Source organism: Bos grunniens, chromosome 8, assembly GCF_055505025.1.
Source record: "Bos grunniens cultivar Pamir isolate PY7600 chromosome 8, Bosgru_T2T1.0, whole genome shotgun sequence".
Taxonomy (NCBI): Eukaryota; Metazoa; Chordata; class Mammalia; order Artiodactyla; family Bovidae; genus Bos; species Bos grunniens.
The window spans coordinates 93,221,169-93,241,472 of NC_141172.1; the positions used below are offsets into that span (position 1 = coordinate 93,221,169).

General features: G+C 38.3%; 1 protein-coding gene across 12 annotated transcripts in view; it reads left to right on the forward strand.

The window, feature by feature from the left end:
* LOC147367691 (uncharacterized) overlaps positions 1 to 20,304 on the forward strand; it is a 224,814-nt gene that overhangs the window by 202,840 nt on the left and 1,670 nt on the right. For 9 of the 12 annotated variants that reach the window (XR_015169274.1, XR_015169278.1, XR_015169275.1 and 6 more), the window contains one exon: positions 5,675 to 5,746. Coding sequence is in view for 1 of the 12 variants with exons in the window: in XM_086414513.1 (XP_086270639.1) it covers positions 1,846 to 1,890 (45 nt within the window). In the remaining 11 variants the exon portion in view is untranslated. Of the gene's footprint in view, positions 1 to 749; positions 834 to 1,845; positions 2,009 to 5,674; positions 5,747 to 20,304 lie in introns of those variants that run through there. The other 3 variants (XR_015169277.1, XR_015169280.1, XM_086414513.1) reach the window with 3 other exon arrangements.

Below are 20,304 nucleotides of genomic sequence, written 5' to 3' on the forward strand. Positions count from 1 at the left end.
AAAATCTGTTTTATGAAAATGTTTAAGAACTTTGGTATATCCACATGATAAAATGTGGATAATAAATATCCACATGATAAAATAATTCAATCTTCCTTTTAGTTTTTGAGAAATATTTAATACAATAGGAAACTCTCATAACATATGGTTAAATAAAGTTAGTTCTGTTCAGTCGCTTACTCATGCCTGACTCTTTGCGACCCCATAGACTGCAGCAGGCCAGGCTTCCCTGTCCATCACCAACTCCCAGAGCTTGCTCAAACTCATGTCCATCGAGTTGGTGATGCCATCCAGCCATCTCATCCTCTGTTGTCCCCTTCTCCTCCCGCCTTCAATCTTTCCCAGCATCAGGGTCTTTTCCAATGAGTCAGTTCTTCGCATCAGGTAGCCAAAGCATTGGAGCTCCAGCTTTAGCATCAGTACTTCCAATAAATATTTAGGACTGATTTCCTTTAGGATTGATTTGTTGGGTCTCCTTGCTGTCGAAGGGACTCTCAAGAGTCTTCTCCAATACCATAGTTCAAAAACATCAATTCTTCAGCGCTCAGCTTTCTTTCTTTTCCAACTCTCACATCCATACATGACTACTGGAAAAACCACAGCTTTGACTAGACGGACCTTTGTCAGCAAAGTAATGTCTCTGCTTGACATAAAAATACATTCTTATATTTGCTTTGTGTGTGTGTCTGACCCTTTGCAACTCGATGGACTGTAGCCCACTAGCATCCTCTGTCCATGGAATTTTTCAGGTAAGAATGCTGGAGTACGTTGCCATTTCCTTCTCCAGGGGAATCTTTCCAACTCAGAAATCATTGTACCTCCTGCATTGGCTGGTAGGTTCTTTACCACTGTGCCCACCTGGAAAGCTCAATATCAATTTTACAAAATTAATAAAATAAATGCACACAAAATAATAAAAGAAAAATCCCCCAATATTAGTATGCATTAAGACTAGAATATTATTTTAATACATTTTAATATTCCCCACATTTTACACAATAAGAATTTATATTTTAAAAAGGATTAGACCCACAGCACTTTAATCATGGGAAGATTTAACACTTAAATAAAATGAGGTTTTTAAAATAACTTTTTGTAGATTTCATGTGTGTAGTATATGAATGTGATGAACCCAAATTGATTCAACTTTTATTCCAAATCCTTTGATACTAGTTCTTTTGACTTTTAGGAAGAATTTGTGTAAAATGAAAAAAAAAATTTTTTTGCATCATCTTATTGTGACACTTCTACTTTTTAAATTTTCTTTTTATCCTACAAAACCAATAACTTGTTTATCTCTCTATTTATAATGCTACCAATATATTGGATTCTAAATCATGTCTCCCATATGATAGAGAGACTTTGTTTATTTAATCTAGGGAGATGTTTAATTGTAGATTATCTTGACCTTCCAGCAGGAATTTTGTGTGCTGTAGTAGATGAACTTTGAAGCTAGAATTGTGTAAAAAACTTGATGCTCCATATTAATTATTGTTAATGTCATGCAAACGAGCTTGATTATAAAATCAATGTTAATAACATAGACTATATCAGTTGATTATTTGACTGACTGTGTTTTCCTAACTAAAGTGAATTATTGTCTTACTTGGAACTGGAGGACATTTTAGGAATTGTCTCATTTATGGAGAATTTAGGGCAACCTACCATGAGATTAAATTCAAGTCCAAAAAATGATTTCTTTCTTTTACACTGCACATTGCTTTTCCTTTATGAATCTGGGTGTAAGAGTTAAGGAGAACAATCTTCTCAGATGTTGGAAGACTGTATTTTTTTCATTCTTGGGTGTTAAGTATCTGAGTAAACTTTTCTGCTTCTTCCAAACAGATTCTGAAGACCCACCTTTACTCATTTTACAGATGTGGAAACTGATGTCTAGGGTTAGACTGGTGGGTGCTTAAAACAAAATCGTTAATTAGACATAGAACTGGGTCAAAGGCCAAAGTTTTGACATCCAAGTCTGTGTTATTCTTAGTAAACTAAACCAGTTCTTTTTAAAGCACTATCTGTTAAAAAAAAAAAAAAAATGTGCTATTTGAATCAACTAATAGTAGATATGCACACAAGGCTCTTTTTCTGGGGAAGTCACCTGGAATAAGATAGGCAAGTGTAAATATTAAAAAGAAACAGACCTGTTTTCATGTTAATGGAAAATCCAAAGCAGGAGTCCCTCTGTGAAAATGAGTCACAGTAGTATGTAAGACCAGGAATTTGAAATACTGTAATGCTAAAAGCTCAGATGGACTGGAATGTCATCCATGGCACACTGCATACTGAGTCTGTAAGAACCAATATAAATTCCCGGACTGTATAAAAGGTGAAGTAGAGGTGGTTGACTTGATTAGCTTTACCTCAGATTACAGCTGAGTTTAGAGATGCAGGGTAACCAGTGACACTTAAATTGTAAAACTGGGAAAGGCAAAGGATGTCGATGCACCATTAACAAGGAGAAGAATAAAAAATAATTTTTTGAACAAGCTGACTCTTTTGCATTTAAGGGTTTTTCCAAGGATTCTGTTAATTAGTGAGGAATATTCCAATACATGCATATAATTTTTCTGTAGTTCATTAATAATACTGATCACTAGGGCTTCAGAAGATTCTGATAGGCTATTCACTTGGCCTGAATAGCAAAATCTATGAAATGGCATTGCCTAAGGGCTTTTACAGAGAAAAATTTAAAACATAGCCAGCTGCCAGATGGAAGATGTGCTTGCAGAGCTCAGAAAACTGCTGCAGAGCAAACACTGCTGAACAATAGCAACTGGGGCCAGGCTTGGCACTAGATATCTATTTGCAGTCATTCATAAAACTTTAATGTTTAGACGCTAAACAGAGCACAGAAGAGATATTGCTATGGTCTTCTAAGTGTTAGTGCTGGATTAAGACCTATATAGTCAGAGTTATGAAAAACACAACAGCATAAGCAGCTATAATGATGTAAGAGAATATGATTGCTGCTGTGGTTTCATCTAGGAGGATAGCATTTATAAAAATACAAATTACTTCATATAACTTATATGTGATCTATATGGGATCATACCACAGCATCATGCTATCAGGTTTTACTGTGATATATACTACTCTCATTGACCAGGTTTATGGACACAGTCTCAGAAATTATCTTTCCTCCAGGTATCACTATGTAAGAATATAGGACCTTGGTTTGTTCTTAATTTGCCTAATTACCATGCATTATTCTATGTTATGAAGGGTTATTTCTGAAGTGAATTTATGCAGATGCTTTGTGTGATATGGGAGATATAAAAAGAATGTCTCCAAAATAAGAAATGTTGAAGAGGAGCACAGAAGCTGGAGTCAAACAAGGAAAAGTGTTTAACTCTCTGTACTTCATTGTTTTTTTGATCTGTAAAAACTGATAATATGTAGTTCACATAGTTGATGGGATAACTTAATTAAACACTATAAAAGAAGGCTCTGATTATAGTCTGGTTTATGGCAGAGTGACAGTCATGACAAAGGATATTTGACTGTAGCTAACAGTTCCTCTTATGACCTAGAAATATAAACTATGAGGAAAGAATGATGGCCTCTCCACCAGAATACCCACAGAGGGAAGTACTCCACCCTCTACCCCATATCACCATATCACCAGCATATCTTGACATATCTTGACATCAGTTATGACTTATTTAACCCCATTTGGGAATGATCTATGCACACCATCAGGCTAAACCCCAACTAGTACATACACTATCCAAAACTGTATTAATATTTTGCTTCCATCCCTGGTGGCTCAGATGGTAAAGAACCTGCTTGCAATGTGGGAGACCTGGATTTGATCCCTGTGTCAGGAAGATCCCGTGGAGAAGGAAATGGCTACCCACTCAAGTATTCTTGCCTGGAGAATACCATGAACAGAGGAGCCTGGTGGACTACAGTCCATGGAGTTGCAAAAAATGTCATATACAACTGAGCGACTAACACACTCTTAGAAAGTGGAATTGGAAAAAGTTCCCAGCAGTTATCAGTGCCTGATGATGGGTTTCTAGAAGTGTTCAAAACCCCAGGTGCCTGTGAGAACATCATGCTGAAACTTCTTGACCTACACCAATGTTGTACAGTATCTCTGACTGACTGACTACAGACTAAACTCCCTCTGATAGGCTGGGAATACTAATTCTCTGGCCTTAGCTTGTGGTCATCACTCATCTTTCTCACCAGTGTCCCCTCTGTTGTTCTCAAATTCATAAGGTGATACAAAATGTCTGCCCCGTTTAGAACAGAATTTTTTGGAACTGATGTGTACTTTGCTTAGATCTGAGTTTATGATACTGGATTCACATTCACTGCCATGCACTCCGTCCTCACTTTATGCCTGCATCCTGTCTTAGCTGCATTCTCAAATCCACATAAACTGGTTCCAGCTCACATACATCTAGTTACTGGCTTTCAGTTCTTGGAAGAACTCATGTTAATAATGCAGCCAGGGTTCACAGTTTAAGACACTCTTGGTTGCTTTATAATGGCTCATTTAGCATGAGTTTCTGCAGTGGGGGAAGCTGTGGCATCTACTTCTTATGAAGTAGTTTGCTTAGGTTAACAAACTGGTTTTCCACTGAGATTAATTTCTTTGCTTCTATCATATGCTCCATATTCAACAAATAAAAGATTTTAAATGAACAGAACCGCAGTGGTCTCCACAGGTAAACAAGAATTCACCCTGAATTCTGTAAGAAGGAATAGGGTACTTTATAATACAATGGCTTAGGAAGAATATGAGAACATGTATACTTGAGCCAATGAAGAATGAACGAATGACTGTCCTGTATCCACAAAAATAAAAGGCCCAGAAGTGAAATGTTATTCTGCATTATAGAAAATTATTTCAGAATAATTTTTTTTTCAGAATTGTTTATATCTGTTCATGCCATTTAGACTTCTTAACAAAACCTTTTGTGCCACACACTCCTCACCTGCATAAATTTACTCATTAGAAGCATCCAAATTATGCATCATTAGGCAGATGACACTTTTAGAGTTTAAACACTTAAAGGGTTATTTTAAAATAACTAGCAATATTTTTAAGATATTCTATTATAGGGGAAAAGAACTAGAAAAGAGGTAAATATCTCAATTTTCTAAAAAGATAGTAGATATTTTCCTGTAGTATGGACCTTTGTGACCCTATGGACTATACAGTCTATGGAATTCTCCAGGCCAGAATACTAGAATGGGTAGCCTTTCCCTTCTCCGGGGGATCTTCCCAACCCAGGGATGGAACCCAGGTCTCCTGCATTGCAGGCACATTCTTTACCATCTGAGCCACCAGCGAAACCCAAGAATCCTGGAGTAGTATGGACCTAAATAGATATATATTAGTAATAATGAAACAAAAACTACTACATAAATTGGCTAGGAAAAGTCAAAAATAATTAGCCTCAACTAATTGTTGAATAAACTAGTAAATATTAATTATAGCTCATTTTGTGTCTCATTCTGGGGGTCCCCAGCTGGTCTAGTCCCAAACACTGCTCAGTAGATTACTGGGTGGGAAGAGCTAACTCTGCAAAGGAGGAGTATGCCTTCTCTGCAAAAGAAGCCTTCTTTGAGTGACGTCATCAATCATGTCCTTGTATTTATTCCCTAATACCCTGATTATTCTCATTGTCTTCCTTCTTGTCTATATTTGTAGCTGAAATAATGCTGCCTGAGAACAAGAAGTCACAACCTATTTCCATGATGAAAAAAACAGGGAGGAAAAAAGGTAATTAATCATATTTTTGTCTTTTTCCTTATTCCTCTTTGTCATTACATACTTCCTATAATGATTTCCATCTTCTTTTCTTGTTTCTTTTGTCTTCATTTTCTTCTCTGTATACCTAATCCTCTTCTTGATCATTTCCTTTTAATCGTCTTCATTGATATTTCTTTTGTCTTTTTCCATTTCTTTTCTTTTCCTCCTAAATAACTGCAAAAGTACATATCAGTCATTAACAAACTTGGAGCAATTATTCAGTAGTCATAAATCAAGATAATCAAAGCCCACTAAGGATATTTTAAAGTCTTTGTGAATAACACTATCAGCTCCCTTACAAAGACTACCAAAGAAATCTGTTAACCCAACAGAGCTCATTAAACTTATTGAAGCAAGGGAGATCACCACCTTAATAGTTTCAATAATGTCTAAAAAAGGAGAAATTTGGAAAGGTTTTGGCCTTTGGAGTCTGAGCTAAAGTAATTTAAGGAAATTAATTGGGGCTGGGAAAAGTTTCTGACATATCATTTAAAATTGTTGCAACAGCAGCGATTGTAGCAAGTCTAGATTATCAAACTCAAATAAGCTCAAATAAGCTCAAATAAGCAAGATGTATGTCTAGGTTAATGAACTGTTGTCCAAATTATTCACTCAGATATAGTTTGGTCTATATCTGTTTGTCCAAACTATCACTCAGATAGTTTGGTCTGTAAAGATTTATTCAAGCAAAATATGAAATTATTTACTGATTTGTAAGTTTATCTTTCTGGTTAAAAATTTCCTGAGCAAACAATTCAATCATATTGACACGGGTGGTCTCAGTTGTTAGTTTCAATAGTTAAATTATGCGAGAGCAGTGATCTTAGTTTTTACACAAGGAATGATCTTTTTACACAAAGAGTCTGGATTTCAGAAAAGTATTGAGTAAAGACTCCTATGATATACTCTGCAAAGGAAGTAAAATACAGGCTGGACAGTTTTCATTCATGGAGGGCTAGGACTCTGGGAGTATTTGGGAATAGACACATACTTAGTCACACTGTAGCATCCAACCCTTTCCAACCCTTTAGACTGTAGCCTGCCAGGATCCTCTGTCTGTGGTATTTTCCATGTAAGAATAGTTGCCATTTCCTCCTCCAGGGGATTTTTCAAACTCGGGGATCAAACCCATGTCTCCTGTGTCTCTTGTATTGCTGGCAGATGTTTATTACTGAGCCATTGGGGAAGCCTCAGGAATATGTACAGGGACTGCTATTTGCATTTAGAGAGTAGAGTCAAGGGATGGTAAATGAACTGCAATATGCAAAGCAATCCCACACAACAAAGAACTGTGGAAGCTGAAATACCAGTAAAGCCATGTTAAAAGCGAGCCTGGTAGGCTGCAGTCCATGGGGTTGCTAAGAGTTGGACACGACTGAGTGACTTCACTTTCACTTTTCACTTTCATGCATTGGAGAAGGAAATGGCAGCCCACTCCAGTGTTCTTGCCTGGAGAATCCCAGGGAAAGGGGAGCCTGGTGGGCTGCCATCTATGGAATCGCACAGGGTCGGACACGACTGAAGCGACTTAGCAGCAGCAGCCGCAGAAGACAACAACTTGTCATTTTACATTAGTCCTCTCCATTAACATGCTAGCAAATACTGTATTTTTTTCAGCATTCCAAAAAAGACATTAATGAAGAATGAGGAGAAATGAAATAAAGTTGGAAAGGATAGCTGCTATTGCAGGTGACATAATCAACACTGAAAATTTTCTCAAAGAATAAAAGAAATGTAAAACTTAACAGAGATAACATATGAAATCAGTATGTGTGCGAAGTCACTTCAGTCACGTCCGACTCTTTGCAGCCCTGTGGACTGCAGCCCGCCAGGATCCTCTGTTCTTGGGATTCTCCAGGCAAGAATACTGGAGTGGGTTGCCATGCCCTCCTCCAGGGAGTCTTCCCATAGATCCTGTATAAACCCACCAAAATGAAATTAAATCAGCTTCTAAAGACCACCCTTAGAAGCAGTTTAAGCAAAGATTTTAAGATTTTGGCAGATTTTAAAATTAGTATGACCTAACAATTTGGTGGAAATTGGATTAATTTATAAGAAAAACAAAACAGTACCAATTTCAAAGCATGTTAGAATTGTATTAGATTATGTACATTATATTTTATGATAGATATTAGCAAAACTAGATAAAACCAGGAGAAGATAACCAAGATGATGAAGGATATAATAAAGGGTGTGGAGACTACAGCATATCTACACTGTATGAGAAATTACTGAAGCAATCAAAGGTTTTTAGCTTGGTGATTAGAGAAACAGAAACTAAGAATAAATTGTTTTGTTCAATAGTGTGTTAAGAACTATCATCCTAAAAGAAAGGTTTGACGTTATTCTTGAGTCTTGAGACTCAGGGCATGGTCCGCCTGCCAGCAGTACTGGCATCGCCTGGGAGCTCCTTAGAAATTCAGAATCTCAGGTCTCATTCTAGATTCATTAAACCAGACTCTGTGTTTTAACAGGATCCCCAGGTGATTCTTTGTGTCTGAGAAGTGGTTAGAGAAGTGTTTCCCGAACTGATCTCTGAGCAAAAGTCATTTGATGTGTATAATAAAATGCAGATCCCTGAGACCAAATTCAGACTTTGTGGTTTAGAATTTTCTGGTGGAAAAGGTCAGGTAATTTACAGTTTTAGCAAGTGTACCAGGTGATATTAATCACACAAATTTAGGAAATTCTGTTCATATGCACAGAACTAGATCTAGAAAGACTATAAAAATCAGATAGATTTTGACTACAGTCTCTAAAATTTTTATCCTACAGTAAGTATAAGCTGCTTTGGGAGGTAATAAGCTCTGGTCATAGAGCTATTTATAAGCAAAGGCTGACTATCTGTCAGAAATGACAGCGAAGGATTTGTTCTCCATGGGAGGTAGAACTCAATGAGTCTGTTTCCTTCCTAAGACAATATGTAGATTTTTCTAAATCCAGCTGTGATTTCTCAAACCAATTTGTAGAGACACACTTACTAATAAAGCCGAGAGGCAAATCCAAGAATAAAAAAAAAAAAGAATTGACCCCCATTTCTGTAGTGCATTCCCACTGCTGTCTTTCATGAGCATTTACTGGTAATTCATCTAAACTGTGATCCCAGTGGCACTAGGAACTGAGAATAGATCCACGGGTTCCAGGAAGTAATTAAGGGTTTTTCTACTGAGCTCAGCTTGAATTAACTTCAAGGAGTCTTGCAGCTGCCTAGATTTTCCATACCAAGTCATGTCATGGTGCATAATTTGATGCTGTAATTTATTCACAGTTAATTTTTATTAAATGAAGCCCAGTGGCAGTTTTACCGTAATAAGGAAAGATAGTACTACTTGTTTTATTGCCAGAAAAATGTTCACTGAGGTGAAAAATCAAGACTCACCTATAATCTGTTAATACACAGGTAATTGTTATGCGGAGTTCTCAAACTGAGCAGCTACAAGAGTTCTCAAATTGAACCACTATGAAATTCCACTCTTATTTCTCTTTTATTGCTCTGGTTATTTGAAGATTAGATTCAATTAGAGTTTTGTCCTTCTGTTTCAAATTCTAGCACCAAGTTATACCATTCACTCAGAATTTTGCAGCAGATACTGTAACAAAATCAGACAGCCGTCATTCCATTCAGTCATGCCTTCTCTCTTTTTGTTTTAATGTATGAAAGCTATTATAGAGCTATGGAATAAGGAAGGAAAGTGAAGCAAAGGGGAGAGGATCTGACAGGTGTGAAAATTGGCTTTACCAGTCTAAAGTGCAGACTGTAAATGCATAACTCATCACTCCATGACAGTATGCATCACTTGTGTAAGTATGAGATTTGTGCTGGAGGTTTGGCTATGATTTGATAGAAGTATAAAAAGGGGAGAGGAATTATATGAGATGCTGTAGTGTTTAAACAAACTCATTTGCTGATAACTTTTTGCTTTTTAAGGAACAATCTTTTTCTCAAGTTTGAATCTAAGGAGTAACACTTGATCCTGTCTCAATGTGTGGTGTTACCACTCATCAAACATTTTATGCTAGAAATTTCAAAATGATGCTCTGGGCTTCTTCTTCCCCACTCTAGATTCAGTTTTTCATCAAGTCCTCATTATTTCACCTATTAAAATGCCCTTTAAAATAGTACATCTCCTTCATTATTTTAACACATTTCTGAGCACCAGGTATGTGTTGGACATAGTTTCACACTAAAAGCTAAAAAGTGAACCAATCAAGGTCCCCACTAATCACCTAGCCCCCAAATTATACAGCAAGCCTTTATTTCATCTCCCCCAGTTAAATCTCATTCCTTTCCTCAAGAAATTAATTTCTACCAGGATGATCTTTATGAAAGATCTCACTCTGATGAAGTCTCAATGATTCCCAACTGACTGGGAAAAAGAATTTCCCAGCATGAATATTCATGAAAATCACCTGAATTCTTTTGAAAGTAAGGGAAATATAGAAAAACAGTGGAGGAAAGAAGGGAGAGTTTTACTCAGGGTGCTATAACAAATTGCTATAAGAAATTACCAGAAACTGCTTGGCTTAAAAGACAAATAATTGTTCTCACAGTTCTGGAGACTGATCCAAGACTGAGTTCAATATCAAGGTGCTGGCAGATTTGGTTCCTAGGGAGGGACTAGATTTTCAGGTGGCCATCCTCTCCTTGTGTCCTTACATGGCAAACAGTGAGAGAAGCAAGCTCTCTCTTCTTAGAAGGGCACTAATCCCATCGGGAGTACTATCTCCCAAAAGGCCCCATCTCCAGAAAATGTCACACTGGGGATTAGGCTTCAACATATAAATTTGATGGGTGGGGGAGAGACATAAACATGCAGTCTATAACAGAAAAGAAGAAAGGAAGGGAGAAAGAAAATCACCAGGCCTCTTCCCTTGTCTGTTCTTATTTTGTAGGTTTGGATTGGGGCCAAGAAAGTTGACTTTTTATAAGGATCCTTGGAATTCTTATGGTCAGGCAAATTTAGGGAACAATTAAGAATACAGCCAAAATACATACTTGGACATTCAAAATTTCCTGTCTGCCCTGACCTGCCATCCGCATAGTACTTCACATTCTTTAAGGTACTTGATCTTCCAGTCCTGTTATTCATAGTCTTGTCAGCAAACACAAATAACTGTGAGGCTCTGTAAATAACCCACATACTGAGGTCTTACCCCTGTATCCCTGGGGTACATGATTCTGTAGATCTGGTATGTAGCCCACAAACAACCTAATAGGTAATTCTGATCACAAGATTGAAACCTGCTGCTCTAACCACATCACATTAGGCTACCAGTCTTCACTCAAATAGCTAGTCCCTTTCTTCTCACTGTGATGATAATATTTATTCTCGATGGGATACTCTATTTTTCTCCTTTTTCTAACCTGGGAAACTAATTTTCCAAAACCACTTTAAATTGTCTCCTCCTCTTTGAAGACTTTTGTTTCCCCTTCCTCAGTCCACAAGAGATTCCCTCTTTTGAGTTTTCATAATTTGCTCACATTGCCGGCCCGTTAGCGCATGGTCTCATGTCTATTAGAATAAGATGATCTCTTCTATTAGACTCAGAACCCTCCTTCTAGAGATGATGGCAGTTCTTCCTCATAGCCCATGTATACTAGCAAGGTATCTAGAAAAGAGATGGAAAGTAGAATGGAAGGAAGTTATTCTGGATTATTAGAAAACTTGGCCTTTTTGTCTACTCCCTGAAGCTTCACACAAACAAAGAAGCAAAAAAAAAAAAAAACAACTTGAAAGCAAAGATAATATTACTTCTCAGCCAGGATTAGTGACTCAGTGCTAAGCAGCAATCATCAACATAAAATCATAGGATATACTGAGATGTTTATTTAAAGTATAGGTTTTGTTATTGGGCAGATGCAAATTAGACAAAATTCCAGTATCTGCTGTGTGAAAAAAGAAACAACAATTACTGCATGAAACTCTTTTTCAGCAACATTTTAAAGCCAAGCATGCAAATTTTAAAGGCAAATCGTCAGAAGTCTTGGAGTTAAAAAGAGAATTGTCTTGACTAGGAGCAAAACAGTAAAAAGAACCATCAAACAAGCAAATGAAAAATTGTCTGATACTGCCTTCAAGATCAGTTTCAAAGCTATCTAGGAAAAAAATTTTCTCATATTTAGAAGTACATTTAGAAAAGTGCTGTGCTGAAGATATGGCCAAATCTATTTGAGTCAAAAAGGGGAAACCAAATAGTTTTCTTAAAGATCTCACCAGCCAACATTTTTTAATATATGTTTTAAACATAAGGACAATTTGTTAAGAGACTGAAGTAAACCTATTTATTTATATAACTGCTTGAAAGACTATACCATAATGATTTGGCTATTTTACTGGTTGGAAAACTAAGCAATCGAATAGTACTTATTAGGGAAGTCATTATTGTAAAGACATTTTCCACAATTTGAGTGAGTTTTCTAGTAAAAAATGAGTTCTAAATTATACGTAGAAATTTCCTGGGTGAATGTAAGATTATTTATGATTTTTTATTTTTCTGTGAGCCAAGAGTTGTCCCAGAACACCAGGTGTCAGCAACACAGCCTAAAACTAGCCCTGTTGTTCCCTCACTTCTTATCGTAAGCATCTTAAAGGCCTCTGCACACTAAATAAGGGAAACACACAGACCGTCAGGTATAAATAATTTAACAATTTTTAATGTAAATCTAAGTACTTTTGTTCCTTTCTCATACATCTGTTCCCCTTAAGGCCCACTCAAATAATTAGTGCTATGATAGCAGCAGTCAACACTGAATAGTAACTACTACTGATAATAATTACTACTACTAATAACTCCATGAGAGTGGGTATTATACTAGAGGTATGCAATACTTCGGAGAAAGAAACAGCAACCCACTCCAGTATTCTTGCCTGGAGAATGCTGTGGACAGAGGAGCCCGGTGGGCTGCTGTCTATGTGGTCGCACAGAGTCGGACACGACTGAAGCGACTTGCAGGAGCAGCAGCATGCAATACTCCATGGGCTTCCCAGGTGGCGCTATTGGTAAAGAATCTGCCTGCCAAAACCACAAATATAAGAGAGGTGGGTTTGATCTCTGTCGCGAAGATCCCCTGGAGAAGCAAATAGCAACCCACGCCAGTATTCCTGCCTAGAGAATCGCATGGACAGAGGAGCCTGGCAGGCTACAATCCACAGGGTCGCAGAGTCCGACAGGACTGAATTGACAGCACGCATCCAATAGTAGCATGTGGTCAGTGTTATCACAGGAAGACTTAACTCTGAAGGGTGCTAATGAACAAAGACACAAAAGTGTTTAGTTTATGTGTATGCTTTAAAAGGTATCAGGTAATTTGTATTCTAAAAGTGTCTAGATCCAAATTTTAATTCATAAGGATGAGGTTAACCTCTCCTTTCCCACCCCCACCCAGTCAAACGAATTCTTTGACACCAACCCAAAGAGAGTGTCACATTCCACAGGTTAAGGGTTCGGTCCTACAAGATTGTCCTCCCTCCCTTGCTTTTCATGTCAGTTATAAGTCCGGGATATTACCTATACTTCTGACCAACTGGCTACAAATTAGAGATTCCCAAGTCTCCCTTGTTGGGTTCAATTAATTTGCTCAAGTGGCTCACAGAGATCAGGAGACCCATTTACTCACTAGATTGCTGGTTTATTACAAATGGATATAATTCAGAAACAGATGAAAGACGCTTCAAGCAGTGGGTAGAAAAAGGGTATGGAGCTTCCACATTCTCTCTGAGTGTACCACTCTCCCCAAATCTCCAAGTGTTCACCAACCCAGAAGCCCTCCAAACCCTTTTCCTTGGGAGTTTTGTGGAGGGTTCTTTAGTGATAGTGAAGTCCCTCAGTCGTGTCCAATTCTTTGCGACCCCATGGACAGTAGCCAACTAAGCTCCTCCGTCCATGGGATTTTCCAGGCAAGAATACTGGAGTGGGTTGCCATTTCCTTCTCCAGGGGGGTCTTCCCAACCCAGGGATCGAACCTAGATCTCCCTCATTGTAGGCAGACGCTTTACCATCTGAGCCACTAGCGGAGAGTTCTTTACATAGGCATAATTGATTAAGCCATTGGCCTTTGGCCGTTGAATTTGACCTCCAGCCTCTCTTCCCTCCCCAGAAATTGGGGGTGGGGTGGAGAGGACTAAAAGTTCCAACCCTCTAATACGTGTTGGTTCCCCTGGCAATCAGACCTTTTCCCCTGTCCTTAGGTTACCTAAAGGCTTTCCAGAAGTCACCTTATTACCGTAACAAAAGACACCTTTATTGCTCTTATCACAGGAAATTTCAAGGATTTTAAGAACAGTGAGAAATATATATTGGTCATCTGAATAACCAATATAGATTTCTTATAAATCACAATATCAAAAATTCATACAGGTTTTGTTTAGTTTTGTTTTGGGATGTTTTCTTTTTTTTTTTTTTTTGGTTGTGTTTTGTGTGTTTACTTGTGTTTACTATACACATCTAGATGTGTATAGGAGTCTTAAGAAAATGAGGGAGCTCAGCATTGACATGACTCTGAGCACTTTCCCTTGTTGTGGAGTTGAATAAGCATGTGTTTTGGAACACTAGGGACCTGGTATTTCTATCAGATTCTTTTATTTTCAGTATATGCCTATTTTCCTCTTTAAGCCAATGTGCCAAGGGACGTTTGAGCCATTGAATGCACAGGCTTTGGTGACTCTTTGGCCATTTGCCACATAACTCCTCTTTCAACTATAAAACTACACTACAAACATGTAACTAGAAGAACATCATACCCAAGGTTTGGGCAATTCCATTTCAAAAAATAATTTATGTAATTAACAATAAGGAAAAAACCAAAACATAAGATATTGTACAGTTCTGTATCCAAGAAACTTTCTAATTTAGTATTTCTATTAGAGACTAGAGGGAGCCTGACTCTCAGTACCACAACTAAGAAAAGTTGCAAATTAGCTTGCCTGTAGACAAATCTTTTTTTTAGGTGTGTGTGGGGTGTGTGTGGTGGCGGTGGCGGGGCTTCCCTGGTGGTTCAGATGGTAAAGAATCTGTCTGCAGTGTGGGAGACCTGGGTTCAATCCCTGGGTTGGGAAGAACCCCTGAAGAAGGGAATGGCAACCCACTTCAGTATCCTTGCTTGGAGAATTCTCTGTACAGAGGAGCCTGGAGGGCTATAGTCCATGGGGTCACAAAGAGTCAGCTGTGACTGAGTAAAGAAAACACTTTTTAAAGCAGAAGTCTTCACTGCTCATATGTAATATCTGATTTTAATATATTAGGTGTGCCTGCATACATGCTCAGTCACTTCAGTTGTGTCCAGTTCTTTGTGATCCTATGGGCTTACTGTAGCCCAACAGGTTCCTCCATCCATGGGATTCTCTAGGCAAGAACACTAGAGTGGGCTGCCATGCCCTTATGCAGGGGATCTTCCCAATCCAGGGATCAAACCCACATCTCTTAAGCCCATAGTTTTTGACAAATTCATTTGATTAATGTCTATCTCTGGAATTCTGAATCTTCTCTCACTAATTTTTTTTTTTTTAATGAACCATTTAATTCATTCAGTATTTAGCAAAAATAGTTTACTCTCCTGTGAACATGCTGTTTATGCTACTAGGCTATTATTTATTTGAAGGCATGTATTTGAAGGCAAGTGTATGCCGTTGACTCTTGAACAACACAAGTTTGAAATGCACATGTCTACTTTTACATGGATTTTTTTTTTCAAAGGATATGTACCACAGTACTACATGATCCACAGTTGGTTGAATTTGCAGACACAGAATGGCATATGCTAAGGACCAATTATAAAGTTATACTTGGATTTCATTTTAACTGTTCAGGGCCCCTAAACCCTCTGTTGTCAAGGACCAACCATATATACATATATACAGTTTTATAATCTCCCAGCAGAGGACTCACAGAATGGCTGTGCCAATAAATTTTGGTGAATGAATAGATGAAACAGAAAAAACATTAGTGAAAGAAATGTCTAAAATATTGGTGAGTTAATGATACATATGAGAAAGTTATTAGATATCAGAGAATGACCCCAGTCCCTGAATGGTTGGAGCTGCAGAGAAAGACTGTCCAAAGAGGCCTTCTGATCGCCAGCTACCAGAGGCTTTAAAAAAGACTGATAGGGCCATAACTCTTGTGGCAGAGGCAGTCCGTGTACCTGAACGTTTGGTGCCTACTGAGTACCTTCAAGTCAAGCAGCTGTGCCACCTTCGTGCTCAACTCTCACTGGGGCAGAGCTGCCACAGGCTAAATAAGTTTTGCATCTATGCACACAGGGTTGCTTCGGTAGTGTCCGACTGTTTGCGATCCTGTAGACTGTGGCCTGCCAGGCTTCTCTGTCAGAGAGGGGGTTCTCCAGGCAAGAATACTGGAGCGTATTGGCCAATACCAGTTGCCATACCCTTCTGGAGCACCATACTTCCTTCTGCCTTAGCTGCTGAATGCCCTGAGTACCTGGTGCTGCTAGAACCCCTGTGACCCAAGCAGCTGCACCACCTCAACACCTGGCCCACACTGGGGCAAACCCAAGCCCTTCAGGGCAGCCACAGGAGCAAAACCTCAGTGGATGACCCACATGTAACAGTGGAAATAAAACCACAATTGGAATCTATGAGCAGTGTGGCTAAGGAAGAAGACCCAAAACCTTCCCATCAGCTGTACAAGCTGCAGATTAAATCCGTATGATCAACTAGGCAGACTCTGTCTGTGAAATATATAAAAGGTCATTGAAAGCTCCCACAAAAGAAAATGCACTAGTTCTGATAGCTGTGGACATTGGAGGCAAGAACACACAGGAGTAGGGCCAGATTAGAATCTGAGCTGCCCCCACAGCAGGTCCAGAGATCAGCGCAGTGTTAGAGGGTGTCCTAGGGAGGTAAGCTGGACTGTGACTGCCAGCAAGGAAAACTCTGACAGCAGGGACTCAAGAAAAACATTTGCTATTACTTTTTGACTTGTTCTGTAGATTCTTTTGAATATTTTTCTTTTCTTTTTTTTTCTCCCCCCCCACCCCCTGTTGTAGTTTTTTTATTTTATTGGCACTAAGAAATCCAATTAAGCATTTGAGAATTTTTTTTCCCCCCCTCAGTCACATTTCTTATTGTTGTCATAAAACTTTGCCTCTAGATTGGGCTTTTGAAGTTCTGTGGAGTTTTCCTTTTTTTTTTTTTTATTTTAAATTCTAATTTTTAAAAACTATTATTATTTTTTCTACATTTATTCCTTTGTTTGCTTTTCCTACTGTTATTTCCCCCTTGCAGTTAATCTTTAACTTATATAAATCTTCTTTATCTACCTCTATTTAACTTTATCTATTCTTTGCTTTATCTAAGCTTTATCTATGCTTATCTATTCTTTCTTTCTTTTATTTTATCACCTTTCTTCTCAACATATTTGTTAGTTTTACTTTCATTGCTTCATTCCCCAATTGGTACTTTGCTTTAGTTTTGTTTTCTAGTTTGTGCTTTAGTTAGTTTTCTTCTTAACCAGTAAATATAATTTTTGATTTTCTTTATTCCAATTATTCAGTCAATCTCCTGTACTTTATTTTTGTTGGATTGTTTTCACTTTGTTCATGGGTGTTTATGTATATGTGTATATTCCATTATTTTGATTATTATTTGCCTGATTTTTTAACTGCAATTTGTCTGGGGTTCATCTTTGGTTTCACATTTTTAGATATTTGTTTTAATCTCACTTAATGCCATAACAAATCATTTGTGGAATCTTCGTTCCTGACTTGATATCAAGCCCTGATCCTTTGGTGTGGGAGCACTGATTCCAAGATCCTAGACTACCAGAGAACTAACCCTCAGTTCAGCTCAGTCGCTCAGTCGTGTCCGACTCCTTGCGACCCCATGAATCACAGAATGCCAGGCCTCCCTGTCCATCACCAACTCCCAGAGTTTACCCAAACTCATGTCCATCAAGTTGGTGAAGCCATCCAGCCATCTCATCCTCTGTCGTCCCCTTCTCCTCCTTCCCCCAATCTCTCCCAACATCAGGGTCTTTTCCAATGAGTCAACTCCTCTCATCAGGTGGCCAAAGTACTGGAGTTTCAGCTTTAGCATCAGTCCTTCCAATGAACACCCAGGGCTGATCTTCTTTAGGATGGACTCATTGGATCTTCTTGCAGTCCAAGGGACTCTCAAGCATCTTCTCCAACACCACAGTTCAAAAGCATCAATTCTGCAGCACTCAGCTTTCTTCACAGTCCAACTCTTACATCCATACATTACCATTGGAAAAACCATAGCCTTGACTAGACGGACCTTTGTTGGCAAAGTAATGTCTCTGCTTTTGAATATGCTATCTAGGTTGGTCATAACTTTCCTTCCAAGGAGTAAGCATCTTTTGATTTCATGGCTGCAATCACCATCTGCAGTGATTTTGGAGACCCCCAAAGTAAATTCTGACACTGTTTCTACTGTTTCTCCATCTATTTCCCCTGAAGTGATGGGACCAGATGCCATGATGTTAGTTTTCTGAATGTTGAGCTTTAAGCCAACATTTTCACTCTCCTCTTTCACTTTCATCAAGAGGTTTTTTAGTTCTTCTTCATTTTCTGCCATAAGGGTGGTGTCATCTGCATATCTGAGGTTATTGATATTTCTCCTGACAATCTTGATTCCAGTGTGCTTCTTCCAGTCCAGCGTTTCTCATGATGTATTCTGCATATAAGTTAAATAAGCAGGGTGACAATTTACAGCCTTGATGAACTCCTTTTCCTATTTGGAACCAGTCTGTTGTTCCATGTCCAGTTCTGTTGCTTCATGACCTGCATACAGATTTCTCAAGAGGCAGGTCAGATGGTCTGGTATTCCTGTCTCTTTCAGAATTTTCCACAGTTTATTGTGATCCACACAGTCAAAAGCTTTGCCATAGTCAATAAAGCAGAAGTAGATGTTTTTCTGGTACTCTCTTGCTTTTTCAATGATCCAGCAGATGTTGGCAATTTGATCTCTGGTTCCTCTGCCTTTTCTAAAACCAGCTTGGGAAGTTCACAGTTCACGTATTGCTTAAGACTAGCTTGCAGAATTTTGAGCATTATTTTGCTAGCATGTGAGATGAGTGCAATTGTGTGGCAGATTGAGCATTCTTTGGCATTGCCTTTCTTTGGGATTAGAATGAAAACTGACCTTTTCCAGTCCTGTGGCCACTGCTGAGTTTTCCAAATTTGCTGGCATATTGAGTGCACAACTTTCACAGCATCATCTTTTAGGATTTGAAATAGCTCATCTGAAATTCCATCACCTCCACTAGCTTTGTTTGTAGTGATGCTTCCTAAGGCCCACTTGACTTCACATTCCAGGATGTCTGACTCTAGGTGAGTGGTCACACCATTGTGATTATCTGGGTCATGAAGATCTTTTTTGTATAGTTCTTCTGTGTATTATTTCCACCTCTTATTAATATCTTCTGCTTCTGTTAGATCCATACTATTTATGTCCTTTATTGAGCCCATCTTTGCATGAAATGTTTCCTTGGCATCTCTAATTTTCTTGAATAGATCTCTAGTCTTTCTCATTCTATTGTTTTCCTCTATTTCTTTGCACTTATCATTGAGGAAGGCTTTCTTATCTCTCCTTGCTATTCCTTGGAACTCTGCATTCAAGTAGGTATATCTTTCCTTGTCTCCTTTGCTTTTCACTTCTTTTCTTTTCACAGCTATTTGTAAGACCTCCTCAGACAGCCATTTTGCTTTTTTACATTTCTTTTACTTGGGTTGGTCTCAATCCCTGTCCTGTACCATGTCATGAATCTCCATCCATAGTTCATTAGGCACTCTGTCTCTCAGATCTAGTCACTAAATCTGTTTCTCACTTCCACTGTATAATTGTTAGGGATTTGGTTTAGATCATACCTGAATGGTCTAGTGGTGATCCCCACTTTCTTCAATTTAAGTCTGAATTTGGCAATAAGGAATGGCTAAATGGATACAAAGACAAGAGCCATATATATATACTGTCTCCAAGAAACCCACTTCAGACCTCAAGTCACATTTAGACTGAAAGTGAGAGGATGCAAAAATATATTCCTTGCAAATCGGAAGTGAAAGAAAGCTGGAGTAGCAATCCTCATATCAGACAAAATAGACAAAATAAAGATTACAAAAGATAAGAAAGGACACTATATAATGATCAAGGGATCAATCCAAGAGGAAGGCATAACAATTTTAAATATCTATGCACCCAACATAGGAGCACCTCAATACATAAAACAAACACTAACAGACATAAAAGGAGAAATTGACAGTAACACAATAATAGTAGAAGACTTTAACATCCCACTCGCACCAATGGACAGATCATCAAAACAGAAAATTAATAAGAAAACACAAGTCTTAAATGATACATTAGATGAGAATGGATCTCACTGATATCTTGAGGACAATCCATCCAAATGCAGAAGAATACACCTTCTTCTCAAGTGCACATGGAACATTCTCCAGGATAGACCACATCTTGGATCACAAAACAAATTTCAGTAAATTTAAGAAAATTTATATTGTATCAAGCATCTTCTCTGACCACAATGCTATGAGA